Source organism: Pogoniulus pusillus, chromosome 1 (genome assembly GCF_015220805.1).
Source record: "Pogoniulus pusillus isolate bPogPus1 chromosome 1, bPogPus1.pri, whole genome shotgun sequence".
NCBI lineage: Eukaryota > Metazoa > Chordata > Aves > Piciformes > Lybiidae > Pogoniulus > Pogoniulus pusillus.
The window spans coordinates 47,032,967-47,051,240 of record NC_087264.1 but is presented as its reverse complement, the minus strand read 5'-3'; the positions used below and the strand labels follow the sequence as shown (position 1 = coordinate 47,051,240).

Here is an 18,274-nt window from a genome sequence, read left to right as displayed (position 1 = left end):
CCAAGCAGCGCTACAGGCTGGGGACTGAGTGGCTGGAGAGCAGCCAGGAGGAAAGGGACCTGGGGGTACTGATAGATAGTAAGCTGAAGATGAGGCAGCAGTGTGCCCATGTGGCAAAGAGAGCCAGTGGCATCCTGGCCTGCATCAGGAACAGTGTGGCCAGTAGGACAAGAGAGGTTATTCTGCCCCTGTACTCAGCACTGGTCAGGCCACACCTTGAGTGCTGTGTCCAGTTCTGGGCCCCTCAATTCAAGAAAGATGTTGAGGTACTGGAACATGTCCAGAGAAGGGCAACAAAGCTGGTGAGGGGCCTGGAGCACAAATCCTATGAGGAGAGGTTGAGGGAGCTGGGGGTGTGCAGCCTGGAGAAGAGGAGGCTCAGGGGTGATCTTATTACTGTCTACAACTACCTGAAGGGGCATTGTAGCCAGGTGGGGGGTGGCCTCTTCTCCCAGGCAACCAGCAATAGAACAAGGGGACACAGTCTCAAGTTGTGCCGGGGTAGATATAGGCTGGATATTAGGAGGAAGTTCTTCCCAGAGAGAGTGATTGGCATTGGAATGGGCTGCCCAGGGAGGTGGTGGAGTCACCGTCCCTGGGGGTCTTCAAGAAAAGACTGGATCAGGCACTTAGTGCCATGGTCTAGTTGATTGGTTAGGGCTAGGTGCTAGGTTGGACTGGATGATCTTGGAGGTCTCTTCCAACCTGGTTGATTCTATGATTCTATGATTCTATAACGTTTCCTCAGATATCCTATTTGTTAATTTCAACTGGGAAACACACACACACACACACATATATACACACACACACATATATACACACACACACATATATACACACACACACATATACACACACACTATTCGTTCCTTTAGTTAGCATAAAATATAAATAAGAATCAATTATTAATTGTCTGGGAATTAAAAGTCCTTCAATGACTAATTTCAGCTGACTGCACCCTTTTTGCTGCTTCTAACATCAACTATTCCCTATGGGGAATTTTTTCTTTCGTAGTTATTGCTACAAGAGTGATAATTACAGATCCTTTGTGATGTCAGTCCTCTTCTTCTCAGTTGCTTTGTATCTTTGGTGATTTGTCTATGCATTATGTCTTTCTTGCACTTTAATAGATATTCAATTGTATATTCAGCTTTGTGTACAGAGAATGCTACTATACTTTGACCAGGTATTAAAAAGTTTAAATTAAGCTACTTCCATGGTCCTAGAAATTTCCCTTTGGAGGTATAACCTTACCATATCCATGCATAAGGCTGATTTGTTGTCTCTTTCTTTGCAGCATGCTATCGATGCTGATAATGCAGGAGTCAGCCCCATAGGAAATTCCTCGAATAACAGCAGTCATTGGGACCTTGGAAGTGCCTTTTTCTTTGCTGGAACAGTCATTACAACAATAGGTATGGTCATTGCTTCTGTTTTAAAATACATAGATACACTGAGGCTTGGATAATGAAGCAAATAAAATGGGTGAACTGTATTTCAGGTCTCTGTGGTGTGTGTCAAGTGTATTGAACTTCTGAGTATTTACCACAACTATTTACACAGAGTAGAATAGCAATGCTGAGCTGAAAACAAGTAGCACTGATTTAGCTGAGGTTTTATTACTCTGTCTTGATGGAGGTGCAGATGCTCTTAATTTTTCACTAAAAAGATCAAGATCCCAATAAAATAACTATTTTGGATTTTAATGTTGTAATTGAATTTACCCATAATGGTAACTTTCTTCCTAAGTGCACTAATGCACTTAATTCCTCAGTGAATTAATTTTGGCTTACGCTTTGAAGTTTGGTAGAAGTAATTCTCTTTGCAACTGGAAATGAATTCTCCTAAGTATCACATCCTATTTAAAATCCTTCCTCCGTGAATTGTATGCTGTGCAAAAAACCCCAACTTTTTCTTTTTTTTCCATTTTAGAATTTGTGGCCTTGAAATATTGATGCATTTCTTTGTATTAGATGAGTATAAAGAATTGATCCGTTCACTTGAACCACTCATTTTAGTAAGCTCATAATTTAGGCCCTTACTATCTCCTCTATATATTGTGTCCAGTGTATTTTCTCTTGATCTCTGAATGATGGCAATAGATATTCTAAGGCTCCTCTCCTCTCCTCTCCTCTCCTCTCCTCTCCTCTCCTCTCCTCTCCTCTCCTCTCCTCTCCTCTCCTCTCCTCTCCTCTCCTCTCCTCTCCTCTCCTCTCCTCTCCTCTCCTCTCCTCTCCTCTCCTCTCCTCTCCTCTCCTCTCCTCTCCTCTCCTCTCCTCTCCTCTCCTCTCCTCTCCTCTCCTCTCCTCTCCTCTCCTCTCCTCTCCTCTCCTCTCCTCTCCTCTCCTCTCCTCTCCTCTCCTCTCCTCTCCTCTCCTCTCCTCTCCTCTCCTCTCCTCTCCTCTCCTCTCCTCTCCTCTCCTCTCCTCTCCTCTCCTCTCCTCTCCTCTCCTCTCCTCTCCTCTCCTCTCCTCTCCTCTCCTCTCCTCTCCTCTCCTCTCCTCTCCTCTCCTCTCCTCTCCTCTCCTCTCCTCTCCTCTCCTCTCCTCTCCTCTCCTCTCCTCTCCTCTCCTCTCCTCTCCTCTCCTCTCCTCTCCTCTCCTCTCCTCTCCTCTCCTCTCCTCTCCTCTCCTCTCCTCTCCTCTCCTCTCCTCTCCTCTCCTCTCCTCTCCTCTCCTCTCCTCTCCTCTCCTCTCCTCTCCTCTCCTCTCCTCTCCTCTCCTCTCCTCTCCTCTCCTCTCCTCTCCTCTCCTCTCCTCTCCTCTCCTCTCCTCTCCTCTCCTCTCCTCTCCTCTCCTCTCCTCTCCTCTCCTCTCCTCTCCTCTCCTCTCCTCTCCTCTCCTCTCCTCTCCTCTCCTCTCCTCTCCTCTCCTCTCCTCTCCTCTCCTCTCCTCTCCTCTCCTCTCCTCTCCTCTCCTCTCCTCTCCTCTCCTCTCCTCTCCTCTCCTCTCCTCTCCTCTCCTCTCCTCCAGAAGATGGCCTTAAGATAAAATATGATAAACTAATGATAAAGATATGCTGATAATTATACAATACTTTTATAATTTTAAGACTGATTCTGGAGGTCCTGAGACATGGTTATTTGGAAATCACTAGCAAATAGTTGCTTTTTGTTTGCATTGTCCTTGATTAGTATTGTGATGGTTTGGGTGTTCCCTGCCCCCCCCACTTTAGAAATCACCCAGACTAGTCTCAGCTGCTCTGGGAATATAAATGAAGCTATTTATTTACAGCTGGCACAATATACAAGCAGATATTTACAGTCTATACAGTTATATACAGAAATATACAAGGTAAAAAGTAATACAGAAACACAACTCCCCTCCCAGAAACCTGAGTCCCCAGGAGGGGCTCTCAACCACCCCTGCACCTTCCCCCTGCCCCTCTCAACCTTACCTCAGTCCTAAGGAAGAATAGAGGTTCAGCCAAGAGGTTAAGAAGCAAAGGTGAGTGGAAGGTGAGGTTAGGGAGATGCAGCTCAGTCAAAGCCCAAAGCAGAGTGACAAAATGTTGAGAGTGTTATCTAATGTTTTCGTTTCATCTTCAGTAAGACTCTGAGGGGAGTAGACATAACCACTGTTTTCCTTTCACAGCCTATGATCTACTTTTTCTCACCAAAACATTCTAGACTGCTTCAAACTAGCACAGTATTCTGCTTTAAATATTGGACAAAGTGATGCACACACTAGTGGATGTACAGACGAATAATCTGACATTCACACAACCCTTCATTAATGTGTCACAATCTGACTGACCTTTCCAAGTTTTTATTGTGGCTAATACAACAACAGTAACAAAACTATTGTGGCAATTACGAGACTGGCTGTGGTGATCATCTCAAAGAGTGGAGTCTGAGTGTTTGGCTCTACTTCTTCCTTGTTGTCAGAGTAAGGGTGATTGTATGGAGCATACACCCACTGTGCTCCTCTGTAAGCTGAGCTACATTTCCATTTAACAGTAGCATAAAACCAGTGAGCGGCGAGAAAGAAAATATTTCTGAATTAAATGTAAGAAAACTTTCTGTTAGTATTTGTTCACTCAATAGACCAAAGTGACAAGCTTTTAAATTATTCATTAAAATAAATGCCACTACGTAGGCATGGTTTATGTAGGCATATTCATTGACATCTGCTATTTAAATAGCTTATTGAAAAGAGCTTGGAATTTTGCCCATATTTGCTTTAAAGCCTCTATGAATGATTTTTTTTGTAGGCTGCATAAAGTCTATATGCCGTGTCCAGGCATGAAAGTGATTTTAGTTTATCCACCTGTTAAGACTTCTCTTAGGCAGCCACTCAGCATACTGCCTGGTCAACCTCAGTGTGCTGGCCTATGGATTTCATGGACTTTTAGGAGCAATCTGGGATCACAGATGCAGTTATGAAAAGGACTGTGGGTTAATACTAAAATAATTACATATACTCAACATACAAATATCTGTATTTTAATAAAGATACTTCATCTTAAATTAAAGGGTACAGATATTAATCACCACAATACATTTTTTTTCTCTTTAACATGAATAATTTAACAGAAGTAGCGTGGCTACTAAAACCATAATGTTCTGTGCCAATTCCTAAGGTTACGTTCACATGGACTGTGCACGAAGGGAAGAAGTGCATGAATGAATTGTGGTGACTGTATGTAGTTTAATGCATAGAACAGGTGCAGAGGAGTCTTTCTACCAATATCAGGTGTTCTGAAGCATACAAAAGTGGGAATTGAAACCAAATGTGCCCAAACATACTTGTGCCAAAACGAGAATTTTTACTCAGAATATTCAGCTGTCTTGGTCAGAAACTGCCATCTTTTCAACAGCCCCAGGTTACTCTAAGAGAGGATGGAAAGCAGGCATGATGTACCTTTATTACAGCATTAATAATGATTTTTAAATAGAACTGGAGTAGTAACTTCAAAGGGAAGTCACACAGACTTCCTTGTTAAAAGTGATTAGAACCACTTAATGAAATACAACCGTTAGGCTCTGTACTGTCAAACTGAAAGATGAACTGAATAGAGTTCAAGGGCAGATTTGCATAATGTGGAAACAGTTTGGAGGATGCAATGCAACATGTCTGAAAGTCTGACGATTGTTATTCTCCTTAGGGTATGGGAACATTGCCCCAAGCACTGTTGGAGGCAAAGTTTTCTGCATCTTGTATGCCATCTTTGGGATTCCACTGTTTGGCTTTTTGCTGGCTGGGATTGGAGACCAACTTGGAACTATCTTTGGGAAGAGTATTGCAAGGGTGGAGAAAGTTTTCAGAGTGAGTTCACTTTCAGTTTTTTGCTTATGTTGTGTAACTTGCTTTTAATTCTGTTGCTGTTACCTGCAATCCTTTTTATGTGTTTGGCACCATGAAATATTTACACATCTAGTTGAGGTGATGCTTAATGCTCTTCTGGGTCTCTGCAGTCAGTGGAGGGAAATAGGCCTCTTTAGATGGTTATGCAGACATTACCAATCAGGCTCTGTAATTCCTTCTTAAGGCAATCTTGGGGGAACATATTTCCTAATCTAGGTTCTTTACAATGACTGGTTGTAAAAGCATTCAAAATACCTTGGGTTGTTTTGGACATGAATGTCTATTCACTGAAAACAGAGAGAAGGTAGCATAACTTATGCAAAAACAGGGATGCAGAGCAGGTCTTGAACATATTACTAATAAAGATTATAAGATCTGGGAAGAAGGATTACTGGAATGAATGTGAACTTGGGAAGAGAGATGGCTAAGTGATGTGCTTTGACTGCAACAGGACAGGTCCATTGGAGTAGATCTTCAGCTGCAAAAACTGCCTGGCATGGTGGCTGCAGACTGGAATCATCTTCCTGGGATTTACCTGCCCTGCCTACTATGGATACACTCTGCGCTAGATTTCTGTATAGACTTTCTCATATGCAATTTCCCTTTCTGTTGCCAGTATACTCTAGTTCTGAGTCTGTATCACTACAAGCAATCCTTTTGCAAGGAGTGCCACAGACTTAGCAAATGCTGTTTTGTGAATTCTGATGATTCTCTTCAGGAATTCTCCATTTGAAGCAGAACTTTTAGAAGTGACCTGTGTGATGTTGCTCTTGAAGCAGTTTTTCCAGGGATGGAGTGCACAGAGAGCTGTCCAAGCTGGTTAGTTTAATAGGCATCTATTTCTAAAACCTTCCCATAGATGAGAGTAGATTAATAATCAATTACTTCCTCTCAAAAACAGTTATAACTAAACTGGAGTATGAGCAATTTCCTGTTTGATTGAATTACTGTGAAGTGTCCCAGACCAGTCATAAGAGTATCTCTCTGGCTAAATATGGAAAAGGTGCCTAGCAGTTATGGGTGAGTGAGCATGTATGTGCCTGACTGGAGAGCACTTGGAAGTGGCTTATATTTTTGTAAAATGGATATAAGATTATTGGAAGGTGGCTCAAGCTGGGCCTGCAAAGCCAGAAGTAGCTAAGATCCCTAGATTTTTATACCTACTTCATTTCAAAGGAATCTCTGAACCTTCCAGTCTGCTTCTCCCCAAGCAAAAAACTATTATTATGACTGAAGTAATAATATAAATCAAGAGTCATCTGTAGTGTTGGCTTTCTGGGTGATGTGGACAGGACCACTAATCTGCCAACATGATGGTTTGTTAATAAAGTAATATGTACTCAAAGTACTTTAAGATTCACAAATGAGTGCTGATACTAGTGTTTCACACAGAACACAGCCTTTTGGCACATAATAGGGACTCTTAAGGTACTCCTTCCTTTTCTTGAGTTAATGCAGTTACTTGTCAATTATAACCATCTAAACCATTTCTTCTACTCCTTAGTATTTTATCAGCTTCCAAGCAAATTAGAGATTTGTAGTCCCCTTGTTTAGCCAAGATGTGTGTTTATTCCTTTAACTTTGATTCTCATACCTCCATTGTATCTCTTCTTTTGTGATTTGGTGGATGGGGCTACACATGAAAAAAGACTCAAATATTCCTGCTAATGAGGTTCAGCTGTATGAAATATTCCTGATATAGTCTGAAATCTCTATCCATCTTAGTCTTAATATCAGTGATTACAATTGTAATGATTATTTATATAATATTTGACATACTATATATGATATATTAATGATCATATATAATACGTCAAATACTGAGTCATAAAAACATATACACATATGATATTTGTGTGTATCTACATTACAATCTATAATGCATAATATAAATTGTGTTAGCATTGTTAGGCTCCATAGATCTTTGGTCCTTATCAGATAAGTCCACAAGTGGAATAAAAGTTATTGAACAAGAATTGGCTCAATCTGTAGCTCTTTTTTCTTACTTTGTAACTCTTTCCCTAATGAACTCAAATTCAGGTTGCTGGTGTAAAGCAGACTGCTGTGACCTTTAAAAAGGGGCACAAAATTATGTCTTTACTTGTTTTGGAATAGCTAAAAGGGAAGCTGCAAAAGAGTGATAAGATAATAATGGATTCCAGTGTTGGCAATGCAAAACAATGCATATTTCTGAATTCTGGGGAAAAAAATCCTAATGCATTCATACAGGGACAGCATCACATTTCACCACTCCAAAAGGACCTGAGATTACTAGGGATAGTTGTCTGAAAATAACACTGTGGGATTTAGCAGCAAAGTAGCTGAAAACCAAAAGACCATTTTACCACTACACAAATCCATCATGCACTCGCACCATCAATACCACATGCAAATCTAATCATCCCATTTTTAAAAGCAATTAAAAGAAATTAAAATTAGTGCTAGGTCCACTCACCTTGTAGCTTGTAGGCCTTGCAGCTGAGTCTCTTCAAATGACATTCACTACCTGTCTACATTATTTGCCCTCTAGCTGGTCCTCAATTTAGGTATTATTTGAGAAAGGAATGAGAAAGAACTTTGCATGTGTGGATGTTATAATATATTGAGTTTCCATGTGCATATGCCTCATATGCCTCAGCACTCTGCTCTTTTCTGTCTCCAGTTACCTCTCTTTATCCCATTTACCCTCAGGGATGTTACATAGATGGTGTTGGAGCACCCAAGAGTGCCTGAAAGTCTTGTAACTTCATCATCAGCTGTCCAGGTAGACAGGGTTCAAAGGCATCTTGACCTTGCATTGTGGTTAAGATCATCTCTGAAGCTAGGTAAAAGGTAGTATGCATACCTTAGCAGGAGAGAAGGAGAGGGTTTTGCTGTCAGCACAGCAATCATTTCACCCAACAGATTTTCTCAACAGGTCTCTTGCTCTACCCAGCAGCATAACTGTGAGTATGGTCCCACAGCACACAATGGACAGCTTGCCCCTGGCATCCTCCAACATAGCTGGAAAGATGAAAGGAGAACTCCTCTCAGAGGAATTGTGCTAATAAACTTCTGCTGCCTCTGACATGACCTGTACAGAGCCCCACCAAACTTATCTTAATTAGCAGCACAAATTAGAGCCTAAGAATGCTACATTTAGCTATTGCAGTGATCAGACCACACACCCAGTGGGAATTTTAAGAACAATTTGAACCCCATAAAAGGGTAAAGATATCTGCTTTTATCAGATACACACTACCCCCACTGTATTGACAGAACATAGCAGCAGAGGAGCTGGACAAATGCCACTGCTCATCTTGCAATCCAAAATGCTGCCACTTTTTCAGTGTGTGTTGATAACCAGGAAAACAACTGTTCATTTGTGACTAGATGGGGTTGGAAGTATTTAATTGCAAAGTAATGCTTTGTTAAAACAGGAACTTTTCATGTTTTCCTTTTAAGGAAAGGAGGCAGTGGCAGAGCAACTCTGTTTGGGATACAAGGAGGTATCCCAAACATCACACATTGGCTAGTCTGTGCCCTCTGTCCTACTGGACTGATTGTGTTTGATACAAGTAGATAAACCATGTCAAGGATGTAAACCAAAGCACTCCTCATGGATGCCCTACCTACTCAGCTACTGATAATTCCTATATATCCCATCTTCAAGAACCTGGGGCAGGCTGGGGTTGGACAGGCTGGGGTCAACAGGCTGGGGTCAGAGTGGCTGGAGAGCAGCCAAACAGAAAGGGATCTGGGGGTGCTGATCGATACCCGCCTGAACATGAGCCAGCAGTGTGCCCAGGTGGCCAAGAGAGCCAGTGGCATACTGGCCTGCATCAGGAATGGTGTGGTCAGCAGGAGCAGGGAGGTCATTCTGCCCCTGTACTCTGCACTGGTTAGACCACACCTTCAGTACTGTGTTCAGTTCTGGGCCCCCCAGTTTAGGAGAGACATTAAGATGCTTGAGTGTGTCCAGAGAAGGGCGACAAGGCTGGTGAGAGGCCTTGAGCACAGCCCTACGAGGAGAGGCTGAGGGAGCTGGGATTGTTTAGCCTGGAGAAGAGGAGGCTCAGGGGAGACCTTATTGCTGTCTACAACTACCTGAGGGGTGATTGTGGCTAGGTGAGGACAAAGTTCTTCACTGAGAGAGTCATTGGACACTGGAATGGGCTGCCCAGGGAGGTGGTGGAGTTGCCGTCCCTGGAGCTGTTCAAGGCAGGATTGGACATGGCACTTGGTGCCATGGTCTAGCCTTGAGCTCTGTGGTAAAGAGTTGGACTTGATGATCTATGAAGTCTCTTCCAGCCTTGGTGATACTGTGAAATCCTGACTACTAGTCTGTTCTCACATGCATACAAGTGTGATTTGCCAGAAAATGGTTATATACAGGGTCACTACATGCACTGTCTGCAAGCATCCGATCTCTCTGTTCAGGGATGCTTCAGTTCTCCCAGCCCAGCTGAGAAAGCCATGTATACATTCAAAATGTAACTAAAATGTTAATAATTCTTATAAATATTTTTCACATAGCAAAGCCTTCCAGACACTATGGAAATGAAACATGCATTTCAAGGTGACATAAAGCTACAAAGCAATGCTGTTATCTCACATGTGCAAGGGATCTCATGAACAACCGGAAACTGTTTCTATAATAAACAGCAGAACAATCCCCATTCTTCTGGCTTGCTCTGCACAGACAGGGACTTGAAGCATCTAAAGATAGAAAGAAAAGCACTCCATAGGCAGAGTGCACAGTTACAGAAGACAACAGCTGTTGTTATCGTGAGTTAAATATAGGCTAAATTCAGATAGTCTTTTTTCAAACCTTGTAATGGGTCTTTAGATTCTCACCAGGAATCTATGGAGTGAGCATAGAATCATAGAATCAACCAGGTTGGAAGAGACCTCCAAGATCATCCAGTCCAACCTAGCACCCAGCCCTATCCAATCAACTAGACCATGGCACTAAGTGCCTCATCCAGTCTTTTCTTGAAGACCCCCAGGGACGGTGGCTCCACCACCTCCCTGGGCAGCCCATTCCAATGGGAAATCACTCTCTCTGTGAAGAACTTCTTCCTAACATCCAGCTTATACCTACCCTGGCACAACTTGAGACAGCCATTTTGGCTGCCGAGCCGAGAGAGTGAAAAGCTCCGCGGGGGTTGCTGCCGGGTTCGGTTTTGCTGCTCCGTTCTGCTGCTCTCCGTGGTTCTGAGACACGATAAGGTAAGCAGAGGGGACGGCTGGGCTGTGGTCTCGCGATACAGTGTGAGACTGTGACGGGGCTGGTGACGTCAGCCGCGGGAGATTTAAAATCCCGCCGCGTGCCGCGCCGGCCGCCATTTTGGCTGCCGAGCCGAGAGAGTGAAAAGCTCTGCAGGCCTAGCTGCGGCTGAGAGATTTTTTTTTTTTTTCCTTTCCTTTTCTTTTCTTTTCTTTTCTTTTCTTTTCTTTTCTTTTCTTTTCTTTTCTTTTCTTTTCTTTTCTTTTCTTTTCTTTTCTTTTCTTTTCTTTTCTTTTCTTTTCTTTTCTTTTCTTTTCTTTTCTTTTCTTTTCTTTTCTTTTCTTTTCTTTTCTTTTCTTTTCTTTTCTTTTCTTTTCTTTTCTTTTCTTTTCTTTTCTTTTCTTTTCTTTTCTTTTCTTTTCTTTTCTTTTCTTTTCTTTTCTTTTCTTTTCTTTTCTTTTCTTTTCTTTTCTTTTCTTTTCTTTTCTTTCTGACTATCAGTATCTCTGTGCACTATGCCTGTCACTTGTGCTACAAAGGGCAGGAGGAGCGTGTGCACACAGACTGATGCGACCTGGGAAAGCACAGGAGTCCAGGCCACTGGATGCAGGGAGTGCTACAGCCTCTCGCTTGCTGCTGAAGGGGAGGGGGAGAACAACTGCACCAGGTGTGAGCAGGTGAACTTCCTTCTCACCTTGGTGGCGGAATTGAAAGATGAAGTGGCCGAGCTGAAGGACGAAGTGTCCAGGCTCAGGTCAATAAGGGAGAATGAAAGGGAGCTGGATCTGTGGGTGCAGGCTCTGCAGATCCCCCCTGCTAAGGAATCTGCCCCTGGAAACAGTGAGGGATGGGTGCAGATCCCTGTCAGGGGTAGTAAGGGAAATCATCCCCGGCCCTCTCCTTCTCCTCCTCTGCCCTTGCGCAACAAGTATGAGGCGCTGCATGCAGAGGGTACAGAGGGTGAGAGCAATGAGGATCACCCCACTGAGACATTGCCTAGGGTAGAGCAGTCACCACCAACTGTGGTGACTAGCTCCACAAAAAACAAGAAAAAGAGAAGAGTTGTAGTTGTCGGGGACTCCATCTTGAGGGGGACAGAGGGACCCATTTGTCGTCCTGACCCGTCTCACAGGGAGGTCTGCTCCCTTCCTGGTGCCCGGGTTAGGGACATCACCAGGAGACTCCCAAACCTAATCCATTCCTCTGATTATTACCCCTTGTTGGTAATACAGGCTGGCAGCGACGAAATGGAAAAGAAGGGGACCAGGGCAATTAAAAAGGAATTTAAAGCCCTGGGGAAATTGATAGATGGGGCGGGAGCGCAGGTGGTGTTCTGCTCAGTTCCCTCTGTGGCAAGGGAGTTCACAGAGAGGAATAGCAGAACCTACGATATCAACAAATGGCTGAAGGGATGGTGCGAGCGGCGGCGTTTTGGGTTTTTTGACCATGGGGGAACTTTTACTGCGCCGGACCTGCTGGCTTGTGATGGGGTGCAGTTATCTAGGAAGGGCAGGAGAGTCCTGGCACTGGAGTTGGCAGGGCTCATTAGGCGGGCTTTAAACTAGGTCTGAAGGGGGTGGGTGAGGAAATTACTCTCTCTGAGAAGGAGAGAGATGGAAGGAAACTAAGGACAATTGAATCGAGAGCCCAGCTGAATTGTATCTACACCAATGCACGCAGCTTGGGTAACAAACAGGAGGAACTGGAAGTCCTGGTCCACCAGGGGGACTACGATGTAGTTGCCATTTCAGAAACTTGGTGGGACGACAGACATGACTGGGCTGTTATACTGGAGGGATATAACCTTTTCAGGAGAGATAGGCAAGGGAGAAGAGGAGGAGGGGTGGCCCTGTATATTAGAGAGTCACTCCATGCCATTGAGCTAGAAGTGAGGGATGAAGGGGTAGAGACCCTGTGGATTAAAATCAGAGGTAGGACTAATAAATCTGACATCCTGGTTGGAGTCTGTTACAGACCACCCAACCAGGATGAGGGAACAGATGAGATATTTTACAAACAGTTGGAGGCTGTCTCAAGATCTTCAGATCTTGTCCTTGTGGGTGACTTTAACCTGCCAGATATCTGCTGGGAACTTAATTCGGCAGAGAGGAGGCAGTCCAGGAGATTTCTGGAGTGCATGGAGGACAGCTTCATGACCCAACTGTTAAACGAGCCTACCAGGGGTCAAGCTCAGCTTGACCTGCTGCTCTCCAACAGAGAAGGGCTGGTAGGAGATGTGATAGTGGGAGGCTGCCTGGGGTGTAGCGACCACGAGTTAGTGGAGTTTTCAATATACAGGGAGGTAGGGAGGCACTTCAACAAAACCTACACCTTGGACTTTAGGAGGGCAAACTTCAATTTGCTCAAGGAACTTATTTCCAATGTCCCCTGGGCAGCAGTTCTTGAGAACAAAGGGGTCCAGGATGGTTGGACTTACTTTAAACAGGAGCTCTTGAAGGCACAGGAACTGGCAGTTCCCACGTGCCGAAAGATGAGCCGCAGGGGGAGGCGACCAGCCTGGATGAGCAAAGAGCTCCTGAAGGAAGTGGGGGAAAAAAAGAGGGTGTATCGCCTCTGGAAGGAGGGGAAGGCTTCTCCTGATGTGTTTAAGGAGGTAGCCAGACTATGTAGGAGAAAAATTAGAGAGGCTAAGGCTCAGCTAGAACTTAGGCTGGCCACTTCCGTGAAAGTTAACAAAAAACACTTTTATAAATTTATCAACGCTAAAAGGAAGGGCAAGAAGAGCCTCCACTCCTTACTGGACCGGGAGGGGAACACTATAACTGATGATGAAGCAAAGGCAGAGGTCCTGAATGCCTTCTTCGCCTCAGTTTTCAACAGTAAGGAGAGAGGAGGAGGAGGCAAATGGCCTCTTAAACTGGGGGATGGGGTCGGGGAGCAGTGTGTTCCCCTGGAAATTCATGAGGAATTAGTTCAGGACCTGCTGAGCCACCTGGACACCCACAAGTCCATGGGACCAGATGGGATCCATCCCAGGGTGCTGAGAGAGCTGGCAGCTGAGCTGGCCAAGCCACTCTCCATCATTTTCCAGCAGTCCTGGCTCACCGGAGAGGTCCCAGGAGACTGGAAAATGGCCAACGTGGTCCCCATCCACAAAAAGGGTCGGATGGAGGAACCTGGGAACTACAGACCCGTCAGCCTGACCTCAGTGCCAGGGAAACTGATGGAGCAGGTTCTCTTGGGGCCAATAACTGCGCACCTGAGGGATGGCAAGGATCTCAGGTCCAGCCAGCATGGGTTTAGGAAGGGCAGATCCTGCCTTTCTAACCTGATCTCCTTCTATGATCAGGTGACCCGCTTGGTGGATGTGGGGAGGCCTGTGGATGTGGTCTATCTGGACTTCAGCAAGGCCTTTGACACTGTCCCCCACAGCAAACTGCTGGCTAAGCTGTCAGCCCGCGGCTTGGATGGTAACACTCTGTGCTGGGTTAGGAACTGGCTGGAGGGCCGGACCCAGAGAGTGGTGGTGAATGGTGCCACATCCAGCTGGCGGCCAGTCACTAGTGGTGTCCCTCAGGGATCAGTGCTGGGCCCCATCCTCTTTAACATCTTCATAGATGATCTGGATGAGGGCATCGAGTCAGTCATCAGCAAGTTTGCAGATGACACTAAGCTGGGGGCAGATGTGACTGAGCTGGAGGGCAGAAGGGCTCTGCAGCGGGACCTTGACCGCCTGTACAGATGGGCAGAGGCCAATGGGATGGGGTTCAATAGCTCAAAGTGCAGGGTGCTGCACTTTGGCCACAACAACCCCATGCAGAGATACAGGCTGGCGTCGGAGTGGCTGGAGAGCAGCCAGACAGAGAGGGATCTGGGGGTACTGATTGATACCCGCCTGAACATGAGCCAGCAGTGTGCCCAGGTGGCCAAGAGAGCCAGTGGCATCCTGGCCTGCATCAGGAGTGGTGTGGTCAGCAGGAGCAGGGAGGTCATTCTGCCCCTGTACTCTGCACTGGTCAGACCACACCTCGAGTACTGCGTTCAGTTCTGGGCCCCCCAGTTTAGGAAGGACATTGAGATGCTTGAGCGTGTCCAGAGAAGGGCGACGAGGCTGGTGAGAGGCCTCGAGCACAAGCCCTACGAGGAGAGGCTTAGGGAGCTGGGGTTGTTTAGCCTGGAGAAGAGGAGGCTCAGGGGTGACCTTATTGCTGTCTACAACTACCTGAGCGGTGGTTGTGGCCAGGAGGAGGTTGCTCTCTTCTCTCAGGTGGCCAGCTCCAGAACAAGAGGACACAGCCTCAGGCTGCGCCAGGGGAAATTTCGGCTCGAGGTGAGGAGAAAGTTCTTCACTGAGAGAGTCATTGGGCACTGGAATGGGCTGCCTGGGGAGGTGGTGGAGTCGTCGTCCCTGGGGCAGTTCAAGGCAAGGTTGGATGTGGCACTTGGTGCCATGGTCTAGCCTTGGGCACTGTGGTAAAGGGTTGGACTTGATGATCTGTGAGGTCTCTTCCAACCTTGGTGATACTGTGTGATACTGTGTGTGTCCCCTTGTTCTATTGCTGGTTACCTGGGAGAAGAGGCCACCCCCCACCTGGCTACAATGCCCCTTCAGGTAGTTGTAGACAGTAATAAGATCACCCCTGAGCCTCCTCTTCTCCAGGCTAAACAGGCCCAGCTCCCTCAACCTCTCCTCTGAGGATTTGTGCTCCAGGCCCCTCACCATCTTTGTTGCCCTTCTCTGGACATGTTCCAGCACCTCAATATCCTTCTTGAATTGAGGGGCCCAGAACTGGACACAGTACTCAAGGTGTGGTCTGACCAGTGCTGAGTACAGGGGAAGAATAACCTCCCATATACTGTCAGATCTTCCCTCTTTGTGCAGTTCAGTACAGATTCAGGCATTCAGCCTAGGCAAAACATGCTTGTGAGAGCATTCCAGGATTTTCTGGCTTCTAAGATGAAGTCACTGTGAGCAGTTTCTGGACTTGGTTACTACTTTCACTCCTCTGGCATACAGCATGACTCTGAGGGCTGGTCTAGCAACACAGCTGGTAGGGTGTGAGTTGCAACATAGAGATGCGAGAGATGCGAGAGAGCAGCCAGAGACACGGCTGGTGACAAGGCTGCACCACTGAAGCTCACATCTCAAAAAAATACACTACTCTGCACAGAAACACAATGCCCCTGTAAATAACTCATGCTTCACTGAGCTGGGGTCTTGTCAGAGCAGACACATCTGCTGTGTGCCTGTCAGCTTTTCAGCTTAGAGAACCTGTTTGCCCTTTGACCTCTTGAGAAATGGTTTGTTCTAGATTATGAACATGTAAGTATTATGGAAATGCTATACACTTATTTTTCTTTTTTTCTGGAAGTCAGTAATAGGCATCACCTTAACCTTGAAACAGTCCTAGAAAAGTAATTCTTAGTTGGAATATGGGGCTGAGACAAGAGTCAGAGATATACTACTGAGCTGGTGGAAAGCAACTACCAAAGATCTGCCTTTCCTCAACATTGTTTTTCTTTCTGAATACATAAGAGCTACAATAGATACTCTTTCACTTAGCTATTCAATTTCTTTTTAGAGATTTTTTTTCTTTCTCTGATGTTTTTTGTTACTGTACGAGTCACAGGAATGTCTTTACAAATCCTTATCCTGGAAAAATAAATCCTGGGAAAGAAAGTTTGTACAAGAGAGTAACTGCAAAGGAGGAACAATTAAAACCATGGTCTTGTTTCTTTGTCTCCCCTCTGTCCATCCATTTGCTTTATTATCTCTCCCTTTGCTTTCTCTTCTCCTCCTCTTGCTCTTGGCTCATATCAAACCCATACCTGACATTGATATGGGACTGGTGAATGAGTTCTCTGCAAAGTGTGCTGTTCATAGAAGTTGTTTGATGGTATCCTGGAGTACCACCTTTGCCTCTTCTTCCCTGTGCTAATGCCATAGTGCAGAAGTCCTGTCTGCTTCATGCCAGGCAGCATTCATCCTCCACTTTCTAGCCCTAAAATGGCATTGATTCTTCACAATTTTGGCAGTTGAGTCAAACTTTCAGATTAATTGCCCCCAAAGTCAGAAACTCAAATCCAGATCACTGCTTAGCCAAACCAGTGAAATAGTTCTGCATCTGCACTCTTGTCACTGAGTTCAAAATTTGGAACATGTTCAAAAAGATCAGTATTATAACCTAGGTGATACATTAGCTAGTAAGATCCTCTTTGTAGTTCTGATTGCATGGCCTGGCAGGTATGATTCTGAGCAGATTAAGTTAATGGAAGACTGACAGAAAAATTTCCTCAGCACTTGCTGATATCTAATCAAAATGTACCAAGAATACAATCTCCATAATTTTGTTTTGTGGCATTTCATTAGTAGCCAGCATCAGTATGTTATTACATCAGCTGCTAAAAGCCCAGTGAGGATATTAACACCCTATCTTTTCTGTTTTAATAAAGTGTTATTCATTGTGATTTTCTGTAAGGGAAAACCCTACAATTTCCTTTTTAAAATTCAGTTAAGAACTTCCACAGGGCAATGATCAATCTGCCATCTGCTGGCATCCAGTCTCTGGACAGAGCTGTCGGGCTGGGGTGTGAAATTCAACCTGCTGGTGCCTATACACAATATTATTAAAAATAATACAGGATCTATGAGTTTAAATGTCAATGTTCAGAGCTTAACCTAACAATTTCCTAGTTTATTTCCACCAAAACCAGACAGCTGAGAAGTATAAAAAAATCATTCATCAGAAAGAACTGGCTGATGTTATTGCTCTACCACTCTCCATCATCTTTGCCAAATCGTGTCAGACAGGAGAGGTGCCTGAGGACTGGAGGAGAGCCAATGGCACTCCAGTCTTCAACAAGGGCAAGAAAGAGGTTCCAGGAAACCATAGACCAGTCAGCCTCACCTCCATCCCTGAAAAAAAGGGGGAGCAGCTCCTGCTGGAGGGCATCTGTGATGGTTTGGGTGTTCACACCCTTCCCCCCCCCCCCCCCCAACTTTAGAAATCACCCAGACTAGACTCAGCCAGCTCTGGAAATATGAATGAAGCTATTTATTTACAGCTATTACAATATACAAGCAGATATTTACAGTATATACAGTTATAGACAGAAATAGACAAGGTAAAAGGTAATATAGAAACACAACTCCCTTCCCAGAAATCTGAGTCCCCGGGGGGGCTCTCAGCCACCCCTGCATCTTCTCCCTGCCCCTCTCAACCTTACCCCAGTCCCAAGGAAGAATAGAGGTTCGGCCAGAGGTTAAGAAGCAAAAGTGGGTTAGCCCAAAATGGAGGGTGAGGTTAGAGAGATGCAGTTCAGCCAACAGCCCCAGTGAGAATGATGGTGAGAGTGCTACCAAATGTTTTTGTTTCTTGTTCCTTTACTTCTCAGCAAGACTGTGAGGGAAGTAGACATCACCATTGTTTTCTTTTTACAGCCTGCAATCTAGTTCTTCTCACCAAAGCATTCTAGCTTGCTTCAAATTAGCACAGCATCTCGAGGTACTTTGAAGAGAAAAAGGTTATCAGGAGTAGTCAGTATGGATTTACCAAGGGGAAGTCATGCTTGACTAACCTGATAGCATTTTATGATGCCATAACTGAATGGGTAGATTCAGGAAAAGCAGTGGATGTAGTCTACCTTGACCTTAGCAAGACCTTTGACACCATCTCCCATGACATTTTAGTGAGCAAGCTGAGGAAGTATGGGATGGAAGAGTGGACAGTGAGGTGGGTTAGGAACTGGTTGCAAGATATAGTTCAGAGGGTGGTGATGAATGGTGCCAGGTCCA

At 45.0% G+C, this 18,274-nt stretch overlaps 1 protein-coding gene across 2 annotated transcripts in view; it reads left to right on the top strand.

Moving 5' to 3' along the window:
• The window catches only part of KCNK10 (potassium two pore domain channel subfamily K member 10), a 78,083-nt gene that overhangs the window by 42,930 nt on the left and 16,879 nt on the right, over positions 1 to 18,274 (top strand). For both annotated transcript variants that reach the window (XM_064151268.1, XM_064151277.1), the window contains 2 exons: positions 1,301 to 1,418; positions 5,110 to 5,270. In XM_064151268.1, the coding sequence (XP_064007338.1) occupies positions 1,301 to 1,418; positions 5,110 to 5,270 (279 nt within the window). The remainder of the gene's footprint in view (positions 1 to 1,300; positions 1,419 to 5,109; positions 5,271 to 18,274) is intronic.